Source organism: Parambassis ranga, chromosome 2 (genome assembly GCF_900634625.1).
Source record: "Parambassis ranga chromosome 2, fParRan2.1, whole genome shotgun sequence".
Lineage (NCBI taxonomy): Eukaryota > Metazoa > Chordata > Actinopteri > Ambassidae > Parambassis > Parambassis ranga.
The window spans coordinates 11362049-11382418 of NC_041023.1; the positions used below are offsets into that span (position 1 = coordinate 11362049).

At 40.8% G+C, this 20370-nt stretch overlaps 1 protein-coding gene across 2 annotated transcripts in view; it reads right to left on the reverse strand.

Annotated features, from left to right (window-relative positions):
• Positions 1–1541: 1541 nt before the first annotated feature.
• Positions 1542–20370, reverse strand: part of calcr (calcitonin receptor) — a 44967-nt gene continuing 26138 nt past the window's right edge. For both annotated transcript variants that reach the window (XM_028422940.1, XM_028422932.1), the window contains 18 exons: positions 19476–19561; positions 19281–19383; positions 19081–19191; positions 18828–18946; positions 18656–18737; positions 18465–18575; positions 18247–18359; positions 16918–17083; positions 16724–16834; positions 16533–16645; positions 15558–15649; positions 12120–12246; positions 8816–8969; positions 7863–7923; positions 7620–7686; positions 7274–7492; positions 6601–6642; positions 1542–2485 (listed from right to left, as the gene is read on the reverse strand). In XM_028422940.1, the coding sequence (XP_028278741.1) occupies positions 2264–2485; positions 6601–6642; positions 7274–7492; positions 7620–7686; positions 7863–7923; positions 8816–8969; positions 12120–12246; positions 15558–15649; positions 16533–16645; positions 16724–16834; positions 16918–17083; positions 18247–18359; positions 18465–18575; positions 18656–18737; positions 18828–18946; positions 19081–19191; positions 19281–19383; positions 19476–19561 (2099 nt within the window). In that variant the 3' untranslated portion in view covers positions 1542–2263. The remainder of the gene's footprint in view (positions 2486–6600; positions 6643–7273; positions 7493–7619; positions 7687–7862; positions 7924–8815; positions 8970–12119; positions 12247–15557; positions 15650–16532; positions 16646–16723; positions 16835–16917; positions 17084–18246; positions 18360–18464; positions 18576–18655; positions 18738–18827; positions 18947–19080; positions 19192–19280; positions 19384–19475; positions 19562–20370) is intronic.

Here is a 20370-nt window from a genome sequence, read left to right on the forward strand (position 1 = left end):
TGCATCTGAAAATGATTTCAAATGTAAGCTCTGTTTTAACCCAATTATCATAAGAAAGCACATGTTTACAATTTGTTAATAATCCAGTTTTTACAGTGTGGAAGTGACCTGGGTGAGTGTGTAAACACTGTATCTAGGGCATTGCACTCTTATTTATATAAATACGAGGGTTATGCCATAGACACAGAATTTTACACACACACACACACACACACACGCAACAGCTATTCCAGTTGGCTATGACAATAAAACTTAAAAAATCAGCACACATATGATGAACCAGACAGATAATAACACAGTAGCACCATACAGATGGAAAAAGTGGTGAAAATAAAATACTATCAGAGATCATTAATTTAGTTTCTTCAATGGACAGATCTTATCCGAAAGGCATCCTCAGGCATTTACAGCAGACCGGTGTCTGTCTCACATGAAGGCCATGGGGTCACAGGTCTGCTCAGAACTGAGGGAGCCTGTCACATGTGTCAGGTGTCTTGAGAAATTCCACTTATTTGAATGATGTGTGGGGGAAACGAAGGACTTTTTCTGAGTGTCTTGAGATTTAATGCATCCACATGTGGCGTCTCACGCACGTGTTCACATCACGTGGACACCTGTGGAAAGCGTGTCTCTCCGAAAGCGGCACTGTGCCCACAAACGTGAGCCAGGTTGTAGGTGGAACACAGATCTGACCAATCAGGGCTGATCTACTAGAGGTGGTGGCATCTTTATCTTCCTGTTTTTAGAGGAAACATGTAAATACATATAAAGTAGAAGCACTTTGAATGCCGTGTTTTGGCAATCTTAAGTATTGTTGATAACAAAAATAGATCATCGGCAGACTCCTGTGTGTCTTTTTACTGAGTTTAAACTTGGAAGTCCTGTTTAGTCATTGGAGCTGGGAGCACCAGTTTTCTGTGAGGTGGTCAAAACAAATTGCAGCAGTTGTGTGAGAAGCCAGCAGCTTTAATGGATAAACACTCAAGGATTATAAATGTTGTGCTCCGGCTGAATTTAAATGCATTATTGACGATGCAGTTGGGAAACTTTTTGGTAACAAAACTTTAAATTTATACTCTAAAACAAGAATAAACAAGCAGAAGAAGAATATGAATGTGCACAATGTGCAAAATTATATTTGATGTCTGTGCATGATTGTGAGAAATATGTTTGTATAGACATCATTTAGTTCACCGTGTGTGATCCTCTCAATATTTCATCTTTCGCCCCTCGTGTTCCTTCATATAAAAGGCTACAACATGAAATATGCATAAAGGACACAATAATCCTGCAGAAGAACCATTAAAGGCATCATGATGCACAACCGATGACATACTGGACTCATAACACATTGAAACAACTCTTGCGGCTGTTCAACCTTAAAATATATATATTTATATATGTTTTTATTTAATATTAATGTCATTTTTTTGTGTGCATTTTCTCGGCCCTGTGATCTTCAGCATCAGCACAGATACAGCAACTGCAAAACAACAAAGCAGTTGGAAATGCAGCATCACAGGACACACACTTAGCACAGGAGTTGGAAAGAATAAAATATTAACAGCAAAATTAAAATAATTTTAAAAACACTTTCTTTTTCAAATGAAACATGGTGAACATACAATATGTACACAATTCCAGAGCTTCAAGCACAGAGGAGATTTCACCTCAGCCATGGCACATATAATATGTGTGTGTGTGCCATTTGTGTCACTATGCTGGACATATAGTACGCCATCCAACAAACAGTACCCTTTGGTATCGTTGAGGAGAGGAATGATTGGGTCTACTTCTTCACCTCATAAGTCACGTCGTAACCATCATCACTGTCACATTCAGCACCGACGCTGGCTGTTCTCACAGTCACAGTTATTCCTGCTTCCACACCAGCACAAGCCTCCGTCACTGTGAGCGTGCACACACAGATTAGCAGCTTCGGGAAGTTGACATGCGTCAAAAGCAGCTCTTGTATCACACCACAAGTTCTCGACATCAAAATTTAAAAAAAAAAAAAAAAAGCAGCTGTGACAGCAACGCAAAGTAAAATGTAAAAATAGTCAGCCTCGTAGCTAATCCTCCTCCATCTTAGTGAGCTTTTCTTATCTTTTTTTCTCATCCCAGGTTCAACAAACCAGCGTTATTAGCCTCTGAGATTTAATCACTGAGATATGGTGGGAAATCCAGATTACTGTCTTTTCTTCTTGTACATAAGCTGTTGTTCCTCTTCAGCCAACGCTCTAATCTTCATCCTCAGTGTGAGTCAAGCGTACGTGTCTCCTGACTTTAGCGCCACCAGTTCAGAGTTCTCAGCATGGTTCCCGTTTAAGTGTTCAGTGTTACAGTCGTGATGGTACATGAAGGTGGGTACCTCGGTGATGGAGGTGGCGGTGTAGGACGTGGAGCGCATCGAGCAGTGGTCCTTTCGTCTCTGGCCCCACTGTGTTTTATACTGCATCCACTGTCTCTTTAGAGCTGCCTGCACCTGGACATCACACACAGAAGGATGTTTATTTGGGGTTTAATAATTTGACCTCAAAGCAGCAATTTGTAACATTAGGGTTAGGGTTAAAAAATTGTTCTACTGAAGCTGGCTGGCTAGCTGCAGACTGTACTCTACTTTGTACCAGTACATGGGCTAGTAAGCTGATTAAGTTGCAACATCACTAGTTTTCACTTTACTTTCATTTTCAGCCATCTGTAGTTAAGTTTAAGCATCAAAACTACTTGGTTAGGTTTAGGACATGCAGAGCTTAACAATGATACCAACACAGAATTAATCAGCTTCAGATCCTTGGCAGGGAAGATGCACATTCTTCTAACATTTCTCCCGATTTGCTCGTCAAAGGCATCTTTTTGTTTGTCTCTCTCTCTCTCTCTCCTATGACCAGCAAATGATTCTAGCAGACATCCAAATTTACATGCAGAGCAATGTGTGGTTACCCATTCCAACACTATCTTGTGACAATCTGACTGACAGTGATCTTGTGTACACACTCATCCGTGCATAATTGCCACAGCATATGTGAATCGCTCAGACTTTAATCACATTAGCAGATGCCTTTTGGAATATGTAAAACACCAAAGTCACTTTTGTGCACATGGATGGATCCTCACATCAAATAAAAGGGAGGAAAGATGAAATCTATAGGACATAATTTTATGTTTAAGATTTCATCAGGTAATTTTATTCCTTTGCATCTGTCTGTGTGGGTATCAATACACATTTGATATTAAGGGAGGAGCAGCTTTAACTCATACTTAGTTACTTAACTTAATATTTTACACAGCTTCATTCAGTTATACCTGGAACCCACCTAAAAGAAACTGTTGTGATGTCAGAGAGGAACGCGATATGGATGCGCAAAAGCACCTATTCTACAACCCAGTGTTAATTTTGTTGACGAATCATTTTCGTCATAGTTTTTGTTAACAACCTTTTTTTGCTGATAAAAATAGCTAAATAAAAACTAATGCACGGTGCCAAAAACGAAGACGAAATGTATTATTGATTGAGACGAGATCCAATCAGAGCAAATCAGGAGACGACGGCAGAGAGCCAATCAGAAGTGATCTCTCTGCGTAAGGACGTTACCCCGCGATGCTGGAAGAAGGCGTACTCATGCATGGTAACACAACACAGGAGAAGAACAGACACACGGACACGTTTAATGTCAAGACAAACAGGACGGTTTGCAAACCGTGTGGAGCGACTATCAGCGGTAAAAACACAACAAACCTGAAGCGACGTTTGCAGACGAGTCATCTTAACTTCCGTTCATACACGTGACAAAATCTATAAATGAAGACACCGCTGCTGATGGTTTTACAGCATGTGCACTGTTTCTAAGTTGTCACTGAAGTATTTTGCTGTAGTTATGGAGGATTCATGAAGAAGGTCATGACTGAACAGTGTATTCAGGGAGAGCAGCTCACTGTTCACTGTTCTTTTGTGAAAAGGTAATAGCAATTAAATAAAGAGGTGTTTGTTTCAAATAACATTAAAGCTGTGCCTGTTTTATTGCACAATAAAACCTTAATTATTTCATGAAAAAATATATATCATAGAATTTTAGTCGACTAAATCCACGGCAGATTTAATAGACTAAAATTCTTTGATATTTAGTCGACTAAAACTAGACTAAAAGTTAAAAAATGTTGATGACTAAAATGTGACTAAAATCAAATGACATTTTAGTCACAAGATTAAAATAAAAAATAAATCAGAAATTGCTGCCAAAATTAACACTGCTACAACCATAATAATAAACCAAATCCATCCCTATCCTGATGACTTGCTGCGAGTAGCCCGTCATAATCCTTCAATTTATTCCCTAATGTGATCATCAGTCATGGGTTTATATACAGAAACTTAATTAATGTCCCCAAACCAGAATTCAGCAGGGATGTTGGATGATAAGTGTCAGGAGATTTATCATTAAAAAATGACCAATGAGAATCCAGTGTCTACAGATAAATGTCACACCCGGATTAACTAACATCAAGAAAAAAATAGAAAACATAATAATCTCAAATAAACCTATATTAGAATCATCTACGCACTACAAGACTTTTGACAGCTGTCAGATTGACACATCAAATTACACGACTGTCTTCTAATGGGGTTGGATCAACTGGCAACACCTAGCTATGTAGCTAGCATTTTGAAATGTAATTTTTGTAAGGTTAATCGGCACCAAAAAGACAAAATGCTGTTGTTGACAAAAGGCTAAAATTGTGCAAAGCAAACTGATGAGCATAGGTAATGATATGAGATCATCCACAGATAGATCTAACAAGTGTTGATTGATCAAGTGCTCCAACACAATTGGCTGATTTATTGTCCAAGAAGTGAAGTGTGAATGGCTCCTGAAAACAGAATCCAGATTAAAATGTATTTCCAGCAGTGGAATGTTAATCATTTTATTAAGTAACACCCTAACACCACTGCGATAACTGTGCGTGCATTAACACACGAGGATATAAATTTGCCGTTAATTGTCATAATGAGACGAATGGCCAGCTGAGGCTTACAGCTTCCACGTAGAATGTCTTGCTTGATGTCACAAACACAGCTTGAAAGCTGTTTGTCTCACTGACCTAACTCCACAATGGGCCCATTGAAGAAACAAGGCAGGTCTGTGCAGTTTGGCCTTGAAATACATAAAAAAAAAAAAACAGAATTGAACCCAGCCCCAGAAACCCATGTCCTGATTAAGGGAGCATGAATTGGTCATTATGCGACGGAGGCAAACAAACTCTTTCATTCCTTTGTATGTTGGTCGACCCACCATCACCCAGGCCAGTGGGCTTTAAACATATGCTGCACACACAGAGATCCTTATAAACATTGTTTAAGATGGTGTTGCTGTGTTCTGGTTGCTCGTCTATGAGCTAATAGCCTGACCTCTTTTCCAGGCGGAATGTATAAAAGTCCCCCAGCAGGCTGCTGGTCCTCTGTGCCAAACACCTCATGCTGAGTATTCAAATCTGCTGCACTCCCAGTTTGTGCATCTCTCGCTTTGTTTTGTTCACATGCACCAAAATACCTCATAACAGCTTAATTATCTCTTTCACAACACAGTCTGTTCTTATTTTAACTGCTGAGATAGTACACACACACAGCTTGTGGTTGCTGTCTTCACCGTGCTATGGACTCGAAAGTGTCCCATTCAACCTTACAGCGTGCATTCTTTGTGAAGCATGTGAGTCTGAAAGCATTTTCTGTCCATTGTGTCTCCACAACACAATTAACCCCAGATCAGGGCTCTAATGGAAATCTAGCTGATTGGTTTGGAGGAGTGTTTGAAAAGTTAAGGATGCTTGCAGTAAGCCAGCTGCAGGCTGACTTCAAATGTCTGTCAGGAAGACTTGAAAGGAGAGTCCATTTCCAGCAGGGGTTGGAAACCACAGAGTCATTTATAAACTTGTCTTTCTCTTCACCTGACATGACCCCAAAGCTTTTACTGCAGCAGCTCCACAGTGGTCTTCGAAGAGACATGCAGAACAATGCTTTATTACCTGTTACAGCTGGACTAATGACAGAGGTAACATCTCTGTGGAGTTATTTTACTACTGAGTATTTGAGTCTGATATTCAGGGGTCACAGATGTAAGATATGCAGGGATCTGACCGGAAAACAACAAAATGAAAATGTTTTACCTGATGGAGCCTGATGGCTCATAATGTCACAAGCAATGAGTGGTTTCATTGCTCCATGACTGAGCGGCTCCCAGAGAAACATGTGCAGGTTGACCTTTTTGCAAAAGGGCAATTGCTCTATCAAAACTAGAGCCATATTTTGTCAAACAATATTTTTAAAACAGCACCCAGAAATGCTTCCCTTTCTTTAGATGGATTAATGCCACTTGGTGGAAGTCTTAGCTTAGCATAGCTTAGCTTAGCTTTGTGTAAATATTGGAATAAGCAGGCCCGGCTACAAGCACCTCTACAGTGTACTAATTCAACAAACAAGATGTTTACTTCTCAGTCAGTGTATAATGTTATTTTCGTACGAGGACATTTAATTCCAAAAGATTAAATGTCCTCGTATGAAAATAACATTATACAGCATTGGAAGAAATACATGAATATTCTTACCTCTCCATTGAAGAAGCAGAATATTGTTGCCACCAGTAGACCCTTAAACAAAGAAAAACAAGTACACAATAATGCTTATGTTTGTTTTTATCACACAAATAGGACTTAATGGCAGGGTGTGACTTTCCAGAAGTAAGGTTAGGAAAACAACTGTTTTACAGACAGAGAAATAAAAGCAGTGTCAGTGGAACAATAGAGTGAAAGTGGCTGAATGAGTGGAATGCCCACCTGAATATTTAGTGGATTGGATGCTTGTTATTTCATTGATTGCTAATTGGTAGTAAAATGGAGTTAATGGAGTGTCTAACTGTGTCTTTAAAGGGTATTGAGCTGTGAAGCACATCAGTCAATCACAACAACAACAACCACAAGGTAGACAACAAGGCTTTTAGCGGGGGCAGCCTTTCAGTCAAAACCAGCAGACTGGCAAATATGGAAGGCAGTGATGTGCAGGTCATGGTTCAGATAGGGCCCGACCAAGCTGACCCTCTAGAGAGAGACAATCTTTGAGGCCTGCTTTTGAAAATATTTGTCATGTGTAGTAACAGAGTGCAAACTTGCATTTTAATTTAGTTTTGTATGTTTACTGAGGTATAAAGTTTAAGAATCCTAACACTTGCAGTTTCATGTGGATTTTGGTGAATGCTGTGTCTCTGTGTCCCCTCATACCTACCTGGTAGTGCATGAGTATGTGCATGATGTACTCGTAGACTTCACCAGCCAGCCGGTTCTCTGGTCTCCAGGGACAAATGACAAACTGTATTCCCAGCAAAGGCACCAGGATCAGGGTGGCTCTCACTGCCTTCATGTACATGTTGGATTCTGCCCTGTGCGTGTCTCTTAATTTGGTGACTAACACTCTTATAATATTTAGTAGAAAGAAGAGGTTTACCTGCAGAAAGTTAAACAAAAAAATGAAGGATTAAACCAAAGCAATAGCAATTTTCTTTTCCTAACTTCTGCGAAATTACACAGAAGTCTATTTCTCATGTTGTTCGGCGCTGAAACTGTGAACTCACAAGAAGTGCTGCCATTATAGGACCATGCACGGCGTAGAGCAGATGGGTTTCCACACTCATCCAACAGCTACAGAGGGAAAAACATATCAGTCAGTGCTGTCTGCCGCCCAAAATACACACGCACACACACATAGAAAAACATGCATGTGTATGAATCTGCACGCTGTCTGTCCACCGCACACAGCCAAGCACATATGCAAACATCCCCTGTTTATTTGCAGAAGTTTCTGGAACATTACTCACTTGTCATCAAAATACTTTTTCCTTGCCACAGCGTGGATGGATACAGGCACAAGAGGGAAGCCTTGGATGGGAATAGAAAAAGGCAACCATATGAGGTCTTGAGTGAATTTGGTGAAATTCATTTGTCATTTATGCAATGTTAACAGCACGGTTAGCTCTCGTTTGCTGGACTTCCTCATTATATAAAGTGACACTTTTTAAATCCTCATTTATAGTTATACAAACTTTCTCTTTTTTGGGACCTAAGACACATGGCTCATTTTTTCACTTCATTCTGTGTATCATTTTTTGTCACTATATATAAACACAAGAATTCATGAACATATTAGCCACAGATGGAGCTGGAAAACTGGCTTTTCCCCCTCTACACTTGCACCTACAGCTGTGGCGAATTTACATAGTCTTACATTCATATCCAGGGGATCTGGCTTCACCCAAACACTAACAACAATTTGCTTTAACATTAAGCACTGACCCAAAAATCTGCATTAGCCCAATTGAGGACACAGATTTTGTCCCCAATTGCTCCAGCTGTCCCCATTTAACACGTGTTGAATCTGGCATGTGTCCCCAAAAGTAGCATAAACAAGACACAGGGATGCACGTAGCAAAAAATACAGCCCTCTAGGTTATCCCGACGTTTTTAATGATGATCATCCATTTAGTTCCAGCAGCAGCAACTGGTTTGACAGACTGCACCCATTACTCCTCTTTTGAAAAACAGGACAGGAGCGGCGCTGAACGACAGAAGGGCCAATAAAGCTGTCAGCCATGTTCACAATGACATACTGTACGAAGATCAGGTGGATACAAATTGCGTCCAATCTTGTTGAATTGCTTTTCTGGGAGTTTTCGAGCTTTCAGCAGTCAGAAGTAAATAAGTCTTTAAGGCACACACACACACACACACAATAGAGAGAGAGAGAGAGAAAAAGAAAGTGCAAATGACTCACCCCAGCCCAGGAGGTAGTACCAGTGCAGATGCTGCTCCTCTGCAAACACAGCCACCACGATGAGCGTGTGCAGATAGATGCCTTCACACAGCATCCAGAAGTAATTGCAGCCCAGCATATACATGTGAAAGAAGTGCAACACCTTGCAGCCCACCTACAGGGACAGAGCATAAACAGGAATATGTGTCTTTTATTTATATAGATATCTATCAAAATGATTCAATTTAAACATGTCTGCCTTCTCAGCAGGAGATGAAAAAAAGACAGCTCTAATGGGATGTTTCGGCACTCGTGGCACAAAATCATTAGCCAGTATTATCCTTTCCAGAGTGAGAAGATGTTTATTCATTTACCCCCCTAGGAGGGAGAAGTGATGATTTCTCTGTGTTTGGAGCTCTCTTTGATTGTGTTTGTCTGACTTTGCACACAAAAGAATGGGATTAAAGCCTCACCTGGAAAAAGGCTTCTATTTTCTATTTTTACCTGCAACAACATGACAGCATGTCTCATTATATTCTTTTGATTGAGTCATTATGACAAAAGATAATGAATATGATGACATATTATTATTATGTCAATCTCATCTAACCCCAGAATACTTATGCTACAATTAGAAAGACACTCACTGATACACCGTAAACTGTAATTCCTCTAATGACTCCCTGACAGGCACTGATGAACATGACAGTCTACACAAAATATAACACAAAACTTGGTCAGGTCCACATTTTTAGGGACTAATTTCTGAGATTTAGTGTTTTTTTTGGCATGTTTATGGACATTTCTGAGCCATCATTTTGGACGGCTGCTGCTTGCTTTCTTATTCCCAACTCACCCCAGATTTGGATTATGTGGTTCCACTAAAAGCCAAGATGGCAGCAGGAGGTAAAGACATCTCCTATTTCCATCCACAAACAAATGAGACTACTGACTCAACTTGAAACAATATTTCAAAGAAACAGGCCTTCCTTACTGATAAGGATAAAAGACTAGTGATGTCATTAGTCATTATGCTATCTTCCCTAAATGATCCCTGGTGGGGGGGTCACCAGCTGTCAACCTATTCTGTCCTTTGTGTATGTGTATGTGTGTTGGAAAAAAATCCCCACACTATTGGATTGTTCTTAGTCCATGAGGTGAAGGTGCTCTGTGATTTGTGGCTTGTCATAGCTTCCATGCTCACCACTGTGAATGATATCAAAGGTTGGATGGCCATCATCACTAACATCAGCATACCTGTGTTTTCACTTATATGGCGAAGCTAACCAAGCATTGATTATCATTAGTGGAAAACAACCAGGACCTCCGTTCACAGAATTTGTTTAAAGTTGTGTTTTGGAATTACTCATCTCTCTGAAAGACATGCAAGAGAACATGAACGGAAGACTTCCTTTGTAGGAGTTTTTTTTTCATTCACCTTGGTTTGTCTGGTTTGCGGTCCTGTGTTAAAAGAGCATTCGTGCAGCTGCAGTATAATTCAGAAATGCTGGCCCTGCTGTTAACTGCTGCTCTCAGGGGTCTTCATAGCTCCAAACACACTTCACTCGCTCTCGACTAAACTCTTCGCCATATGCCTCTCTCTCACTTTCCTACATTTCCCGTTCCACTTGAGGAATCTCCACTATAACAGACGTGGACTCTAGTAGCAGAGACTTAGGTCACCCACCTCTTTGCTAATTTAGGAACACAGGTTTGTCTTCAGTTATCAATAATGTTCTGGTTAGCAAATCAAGCTGATATAGATCATGTCCATGCTTCTCATGTTTTCAGCCTCCTCCCTGGTTTGACATAAGCTTTGGGGATTCACTCCCCCACATTGCTGGCAGGCCAAGCTACACTCCATATCACCACACCAGCAAGAATAAAAAAGAGCTTGTTTTCTCAGTGAGAGCAAATCTCTACTAAAATCCACCATTACTAAATCACCAGCACAGAAAACAGGCTCATAAGTCTTACTTTGGCAGCAGTAAATTTCAAAATGTTTCCCTGCAGATGTGCATGAATCCCAACCAGTGGGGTTTATGATTTCTTCTTCTGCTTCCTCTTGAGAACCAAGGCCACGGTAACTAATTTTATTTTGACATGCTGCAGCAAGTTAGCACAACTTGACCGTGCTACATCAGAAAGCAACAGATTCAACACAAACCCTTCTGACAAATGATGACAAGGAGAGATTTGAAAGCGAGCCACCGCACAAATGCATATAAGTTTCCTCACATTGTGAGATGACGGCTATCATTCCTGTAGCGCTTCTTGGATACATTTAGTTTAGTTTGAGCCAGACAGATGATGAAAAGAAGCAGCAGCAGCAGCGGGACTCAGAACTCGAATGGAGCTGAAGCCTCTGTCGTGTCCTCGATGTTTCCAGTACTTTGTCAGGCGAGCGATGCTCCAGCTGAAAGCAGGCTTGGGCTGATGGGATTGTGTGCACAGAGAGCCAACTTCTACAATCCTATCTGTTGTTTTTGTACGGCACTTTGATCAAAGTTCCTTTGTTTTAAACTTGGTTGAATTTTTTAGAGTTGTGGAAGGATGAGTGTTTATTGTTATAATCATGTTTTTTACCAATATTTTATCATTGTTCATTTCACTCGGGGAATGCACTTTATTTTATTTGTATCTATGCCCTGAAGAACCTTTTTTGGAGTTGAAGAAGCTGCAATAACAACTTTTAAAAAGCAGCAAGCACCGGGTTAACAGGTATCATTATTCTGATTTCCCCCCAAAAAAAGAGTAGAACACTAATTTATGTTCAGTCCTGATAGCAAAGCATTCCTACAAGACAGATTTACTACCTGTACCTAAGCAGACCTCTGGGTTTCAAAGAATTCGCATTAGGCAACAGGGGAAAGTGGAAGAGAGCAAAAACTGCAGTCTGCTGACTCTGCTGGCACGAACATGAAATATTACTGAGGACATTAAAAATTCTGCTTTACAAACTTTTAAATATTTAAAATATAGAGCATCTCCATTTAAATGTGGTTGTCCCACATTGCTTGCAAGTTTAAATGATTAAATAATCACTGAACTGTATTATTCCTTGCATTTTGCGTTTGTTCTAGCATAAATTATTTTAGGTCCACTTTGAAGACCGTGTAATTAGCCTCCATCTTTCACTGTATTCTGCTACACTGCGGTTTTTAGGCCATGCAGATGTCAGTATGGACTATAAAACTCAATAGAAACATTTGTCCCCCCACATTGTCAGGTGATTTATGACAGCTGTTTTGGTACCTTTAATAATTCTGTTGGCAAAATAATATGTTAACTTACTTGTAAAGTTGTCTGTAGAGGATTTACTCACCGGGTTCCTGCTCACCACTTTAGGGTTGTTGACCACGGTGACGAGATAGATGATGGTGAGGGCAGAATTGAGCACGTAGGAGCAGAAGAGGTTCTTGTGGAGGGTGATCCTTTGGCAGCTCAGGCTCCTGTGGGACACGGCAGGTTATACATCTTGTGGTGTTCAAATATCTGCAGGATCACTGGCCAGATTGCCTCTAAATGGTTTTCACTGTACATTCTGAAAGTGCTGTTAAATAATGCATAATAGATCCCAAGGGTGCCTTCTCATTAGCTTGGCTAACCACGCTGAATTAACAGCATAATAAAATGCATGACAAGGAAAGTGAAAACAACCATTACGATCAGAATCATTACAAGTCATTTATATCAGTCGCTGTGTTGTTAGTAATGGTTAAGTGATGCTTTCATTTCATAGCAATAATCAAATGTGCTGCAGGTCTAAGACCTTTAAAATTAAACCTTTTAGCAAATTGATTTTTTTTTATAGAATATACAGCCTCTTATAAACGCGTCCTATGCACTTTTATTCCTTTACTGCTAATTTTATCTCAGTTGACTCATAAAATCCCCAAGAGAGCAATGAAAACAGGAAGAGCACTAAATTTCCTCAAGCCAGGGTTAAAACAACACACAAGTGCACCTCTTCAATGTCTCATTTAGAGGCTAAAAAAAACATCTTGTTTCAATTAATCCGGTCAAAAAAGGAAATGTAGGAGCTGCGGATTGTATATATACAAGTGGGTTTTTATCTGAGAGCGGCTGTCAAAACACAGGCTGAGTCCTTAAGGCAACTTTGTTCTGACTTTCACAGGTCCTGATGTCTTTGGATGGGACTTTCAAACTGATTCCTGTTTTTCCAAAGTAAACCGGAGTATTTTTATCTGGGAATCCTGACAGTGTTGATGTAGGGTTGTAAATAACCAAGCAGTGCAGCTATACACCGTCACATACCACTGTAAGCTTCACATCTGGATCATATAATAAATATTCAAGCCTCCAGTATTTTAGGTGTTTTTGCTCTGAGTGTACTCAGAAAGAAATAAAGAAAGGACGTTCTAAGCCAACAACTTTGCTACTTTACTGAGATCTTAATTTGTTAAGACTTTGATCTTGATGAATTGTGAATGGCCTGCTGAATTTCTGTGTGGCTGAACTGGACTCTCAGCAAGTGACTGTGTTTTGGGACTATGCACCTGCCCTCGACACGGCCTCTAGATTTATGGCTGTGAATAAAACTTTGCAGCACACTGATGCTCTCTTACAAGATCTGCTCTGGATAACAGCTGTGTTTAGGAGGTCAGCGCGTCAAAATTTATCACCGTGGCAATCGCCAAGAACAGGGCCAACAAGGCCACTTAATGTTGTTAAACAACATAACGGGCATTTTCTATCCTACACTATCCTCCTTCTATCATAGTCTGAGGCAGCCAGATCAAGTGAATAAGGCAGATGATGGATGGTAGAGTTCAAATCCTGTCAGTCATGGATGACAGCCATCACAACGCTGGAGTGTTGTCCTTCTCAGCATCCCATGTAGAATCTTCTTTATTCTCTGCAGATATCAGTGTAACGGGCCTGCTGTGACATTTGCTCCACTTCTACCAGCTGCCGTCTCTTCCCAGAAAGCAGAGACCATCAGCTTTTCTCCAGAGCCTATTGATCTGGCTTTTTTGGAAGCTGGAGACATCTAGCTCTCAACGTCAGATTTTCTTTTGTCTGTTTGGAAGTGATGGACACAAGTGTCAACCATCATTAAAAGAGGACAGAAATCTGTCACAGGATCCACCTTGAAGATGGCAGATTGTCTCTTGTGCAATGTTTTGCTGAATCCACTTCTCATCAGGTAGGGAGGATGTTCAGCACCCAGTCAGTGACACTTTGTCACTTGGATTTTGAAAACATTCCTTGGAGATACCCATCTCTGTGGCACTGAATCGTTGTGTTATTCATCCATCTGTCAAGCTCTTGTCATACATTGTGCGCCTCTTTGGATGATAAGACTTCTAAGTTGAGTATGAAAGCCGATGTCCATTTTCTGAGACAGCAGTTTCTGCATGAGCACTCATAATGTAGCCTGTATAACATCTTCTTCTACCACATAAACTTTTAGGAAATTGATTGCTTCACTATTCTCTACATACATTACCTCATATTACACCTCACTTTCTCTTATCCACTTTGTTATTCTGAACCATTGACAGTAAAAACTATGGACAGAGCCTCCGTGACGTCACCCGTTGGTTTCTGAAGAGCCGTTTTGAGGCTCGGTGGGAGGTTCCGGGACGTTGATGACCGCCGCCATGTTGGCAGCGTCACGTCAACTAAAACTCCGATTATGAACAAAGAGGGGGAGCACGAGCGGGGTTTAGGGGGGCGGGCGATCGTGGAAGCAGGAAACTCACGCTGTGATACGTCAACTGTCTGTCACTCAAGCGGCAACGCCCATAATTATGCGTAATTTTAAGTCAGAATACCATTGAAACGAGTGAGTTGTAAAAAAATTCACCCCCCCTACAATTGACACTAGAAGAGAACCTATCATCTGAGACCAGAGTGGTTTTTTGTACCAGGCCGTAAACATGTTCTTTTCTGCTGTGAAGTCGGCCATTTTAACATGGGAGTCTATGGGAAATTACTCGCTTTTGGAGCCAGCCCCCAGCTGTTGCAGCGTGAATTACAAGTTTTGACACTTCCGCATGGGCTTCAACTTTGAGCCCCGAAGGTTGCCGCTTGTTCTGAACTCATATCTGCTCATATTGAATTTCAACAGTCATATCTCATTTAATTATGGGGATCTGGGATTAAGCAGTACATTGGGATGAACACCCATAATGAGCATCGCAGTCAAACGCACACGTTTTTAATAAAAAGAAAAGCGCCAACACATTCGGCTGACGTCACAGCTCTTCTGTGTGGAATCCTAAAATGTGCGACACAAGAAAACCTAGCAGGCAGCAGTGCTGTGTAAAAAAAATACACTCAATACAACCGCAGCAACTCTTTTCATTATTTTTGTGATAGTGGAGATCATTTTGTTATTACAGCCGTCAATGCTAATTTACTGCTGCTAGGATCTTTGCACCAGTAGTGTTCCTTTAACACTTATAGATGTTAAGCTTTCGCATCAGTGAGCAAACATCAGTACTGAATATCGTCTGCGTGGCTTTAGGCTCTTCTACAGTTTTTTTTAGTTTTTGCTGACTCCTAGTAATAGAGAGACAGACCAGAGTGCTGCTCATCATGAGTAAGCATCAACACCATCTGTGCGGCTGTCAGATCCACTTTTGATTGTGAGGATGACTGAGCCTTTAAGGACAAAGCAGCTACCAGCTATTCATCATCAATCCAACGTCAAATCAGCAGCGGCAGCTACAGCTACAGTCTCAGTGTTAAAGTCTCATGCAGGACAGCATGAACACCACAGTGAGTTCATTACCTGAAGTAGAAGAAGATGGCCAGGGAGATAAGCAGGGAGGCTATGGATAAAGCATGACCCACAATTGCCATGTAAAACAGGATGTAAGCTGACTGTAAAAAAAAAAACAAATAAGACAGAGATGTGTGGTGTTACACACAGCCTTAAAATTTTTCATTTTTCTTTGCTGTGTTTTGTAATCTTGGTCTTATATCTTTTAAATTGAATTTTACTCATTCACTTAATACAGTTACCAACACACAAAAAGACAGTTACAGACAAATGATAATCAAATGCACTCGGCCTAGATTTATATTTATATATATTGAGGGATAATACCAATATTACCAATATTTCTGCATAGCTGATGAAGCGACCCTGGTGCATTAGTACTAATGAAACTATTTGGAATACATTTAACTAAAGCTCTTACATGAGTTAGGAAATGAATGACATTCCCTTTGGCAAAACATTAGAATGGGCTCTGTGTTGTGCTGGTTTGGTTTCCATGTGGAAAACACTGTTAGCGCTTGGCAGCCTGGTGCTGTTGATGATTAGAAGGCTGTAAATATGTGATGATGTCCACACAGGGCCGTTAGTTGGAAGGCTCCCCTCTGACAGCCTGAGGGACAGAAACTTGGAATGGCTTTGATCCAATATGTGTGTTTGACTCCAAAGCCTGCTTCGTCTGGCTTTCTTTCTTTGGTGTGAGATATGAAACACAGTCAGCTCAGTAAAAATACATATTAAGCAGGTAATCGTAACCACACTACATTTGTGTGTCAGATGCATATTTTAGTGTTATATCAGAGCAGGGGAGGAATAAATCCGGGTGGTATATTTTAGTAATGGCCACAAGTTTGCAGTTCTCACATTTACTCTTTAAATACTACTGAGCCCCTGGCACTAAAAGAGCAATAGTGCTGACCCATCACACTGCAGCCACCATGCAGTAGATCAATGATATGGCTGGATGCTTTATCTTGAATAAATTACCTTCAGCTTTGCGCTAGTGTTTTCAATGCAGAGTGTGTAGTTGGACCAAGTCCTGTTGGTGTCCGGGTGGCGAAACCACTGCCCATCCTCTCCACAATACTTAGTTGCTTTTTCTGAAAGTAATGAGAGATACAACTGTTTTAGTGAGCAGACCTTCATCAGAGCAGTGGTCTCAGAGTCCTCCTGCTCACCTGTGGGATCGAAGTCATCAAAGTAATTAGGGCAGTTTTGAGAGGTGTACGTTCCAGCAGGAGTGTCCTCCCAGCACAGCCAACCATCCCAGTTACGGCTGCAATACACACCTGTAACACAAGCGAAGCCGCAAAGAGAATGAAACACTGACACCTCAAAGCCTTTTTTGAGTTCCAGTCGCTGTTGTCTCTACCTGATTTGTTGTAAGGGGTGTCTCGGTTTATCTTCTCGAAGCATTTGTACTGGCTGTCGAGGATCTTTTTTGTCACGATTTCCTGCTTCTCTCGATTCATCATGGGACTGAGAGTCACCTCGTTGATGGCCTCGATCTCAGCGTTCCTGGAAAACTGGGCGGCTGCCTTCATTTTAGTGAAGTCACAAACACACACAATTTCACAACATCAGCGTCAACATCAACCAAGCTTATTATTATTATTATCACCAAAAATATCTAAAGTATGGCATGGTTGTGTCACATGGTAATTTGTGGTGTCCATAACAACTCGAAATGCTTTAGAAATGACTGCATTATTAAAAGGGACCTATTACCCTAATTTTAGTCTACGTCTATCACAGCCGAGCAGCTTTGCATGAATTGTGGGCCTCTCTGGAAATATACATAGTTGACCATTAATAGAATAAATCTTTTTGTGTATTAATAAGTAAAATGCAATTAATATACCTATGTAATCAACCAGAGAGTAAAGATTAGTACGGATAGAATTTCATCGTATGCAGGGAGAACATGTTCAATTACAGGGAACAAGGAACATATCACCAAGTGATGCATTCCAGATGTGCCAGTTCATTTTGACAACCACAGAGAACTCCTGAAACAACCCACAGGAGGGAAGAGAAGGCAATATACAGGAGAGAGCTGCTTTACTGTGGTTAATAGGTGTGGTTTTATCGATGGTATATATAGTGTGTTTAAATCATTTTAGGATGAATAATATAAAAAAAGGTTAGCTTACTGTAACCGTCCTGTCCACTGACTAGTTTTGTCTTTTTTCTGTTTCCATCTCACTCTATTCAAGCATACAATGTGATTTTCCACTAGATCCTGCCTGCCTGTCTGTCTGCCTGTCTGTCTATCCGTCTGTCTGTCTGTCTGTCTGTCTGTAGAATGATCCTGTCTCTGTGTCAGGGATATGTCATGTCAGCTATAAATACCGTTTGGTTAGTTGTAGCTGACTTATGGAAACTTTCCACAGAAGGAACAGTCGTTATATAACTTTTAACACAGGCCATAACCGCTGTGTTACCGTGCTTACACCTCTGTATTATTACTCCAGACTATTAATGAACATATACATATGAATGTGAATAAATATGATCACATTACCTGGAAATTATGTGCTGTGCTGTTTATGTAGCATAACAGGTCCCCTTTAATGCTGTCAAAGTACTTGTATTGAGTTTGCCGAAATAGTTCAGCTACTTGATGGCAGACCTAGTCACAACTAGCTACCATAGTGCAGGATGTCTCTGAGTGACAGTGACTGCATAAACAACATTTTACCTTCAGCCTCTCCTCAGTGTTGACTGCACAGAGTGTATAGTTGGTCCAGGTATTGTTGCTCACTGGATGGCGATACCACTGTCCATCCTCTCCACAGTATTTAGTTGCCTTCTCTAAAAAGAAGGATTAAATGTATGGTAGGTTCTTTATTATAAAAAATACAGAATTTTATAGAGGATCAAACATTATGTACACACTTCCTAAATGTTACCACTCACCGGTGGGGTGCAGGTCAGAAAAGTAGTCAGGACAGTTCTGAGAGGCGTAGGTTCCCGCCGGAGTGTCGTCCCAGCACAGCCAACCATCCCAGTTACGAAGGCAGTACAGACCTACAGCACCAACCCATCCAAAAAATCACTATAAGGTATCCTGTCCACATTGTGGATTTGATGTCACACCGTGAGTTTACCTGGTTTGTTATAAGGTGGTTTATTGGTTTCTTGGTTTATTTTTAGGAGACATCTGTATTCCTTCTCAAGCAGCTTCTGATACTATGAGAAACCAAGAGAAGCTTCAATAATACAAAATGTTGCATTAAGTTAATTGTTAAGAACCTGTATAATAAATACACATTAACAGACCATTACTGTCTGCCTCTTCTCATGGGTGGTTGCACAGAGTGTATAGTTAGTCCAGGTCCTGTTGTTCTCTGGATGTTGAAACCATTGCCCATCTGCCCCACAGTACTTAGTCACCTTTTCTGTAAAGAGTCATTCAGTGATTAAATCAAATTAGATTGCTAGACCTACCACTAAACTCTTAACCTAATGTTCACAAAGTGGTAATGCACGTGATCATCACATGTGAATTTCTATCCAAGCACACACCGCACACCTGTGACATCAAAGTCAGTGTAATAATCCGGGCAGTTTTGGGAGGCATAGGTGTCTGCCGGAGTATCGTCCCAGCACAGCCAGCCATCCCAGCTGCGACTACAGTACAAGCCTGCAACACACACACACACAAAAATATGTTTACAGGCTTCTTGTTCATGATTTGTAAGTCAGGTAAAGCTACACAATGTGTTGCACTACCTGATCGAGCATACGGTGGATCATTGCTCATTTTGTCCTCGCATTTCTTTTTATTTTCAAGAATTCTTGTTGTAGCAACCCTTACAAAATCTGGGATTTCCTTCTGGAAACAAACACAATGGTACACGTGAGCTTATACAGGAGCTTTGTTCTGTTCCTCCATTGTTTCTGGGAAAATACACAATGATTAAATACCTGTAATTTGTCCTTCAAGGCTGGCTGACAGGTAGAGCCAGTCTGAACCCAGTGACCCGACTCATCACAATATTTAGTCACTTTTTCTGTAGAGAAGAATAATAATGACTCATCAGCAGTTTGGCAACAACATAATCCATCAATAATTATCCTGAAAGCTTCATGTACTGTATGAAATTACTTACAGGCACAGTTTACCGCTTCTGTTTGTTTAATAGAGAGCTGAGCAGTGAATCTTTGTATGTTTTGGCTGTGTTTCTCAGTGTTTCTCAGGGGTAGTATGTTGGTATAATTCAAACACATAAATCGGACCTTGAGTCTTGGCATCACCAAACCACATGATTAATTCAACTTGGCGGACACCATCAAAAGTTATGTCAAACAGATATTTCCACCTTTGGAGTAATTTTCTGGCAAATTCTCAAATGTCAGACTTAAACCCACATGTAATGTGGATCCATGACCAGGCTCTGAATGAGATCACGTTGTGCCTGACAGCAACAACTGTAGCCGACTGGCGAGTCCTCTCTGACAGCTCATCAACTGCTCAGCAGTCACTTCCAACTGTACTTCTCCCCCAAGGCCTCATATCAGCAGCATCAGCTTTCAAGGAGCCATGAGGGGACTCTTAGCGTCACAGGCATTCAAGAAGATCCTTTAGCCATCTCCTACAAAAACACCTTCTCTGTTCCCTCATTCATATTCTCTCTCCCCATCCATCTCCCTAACTCCAGCTTCTCCATCTTTTTTTTTAGTAATTCCTCTGTTCTTTTCTTTTTCCCTCCACATACTCCTCATTCATCTCTCTGTCCTCTCCCTCACCTCCCCTCTCTTTGTCATATTGCATCTCCTTAATCAGGCATGACTTTACTCTGGATCTCTTCAACCAGACATC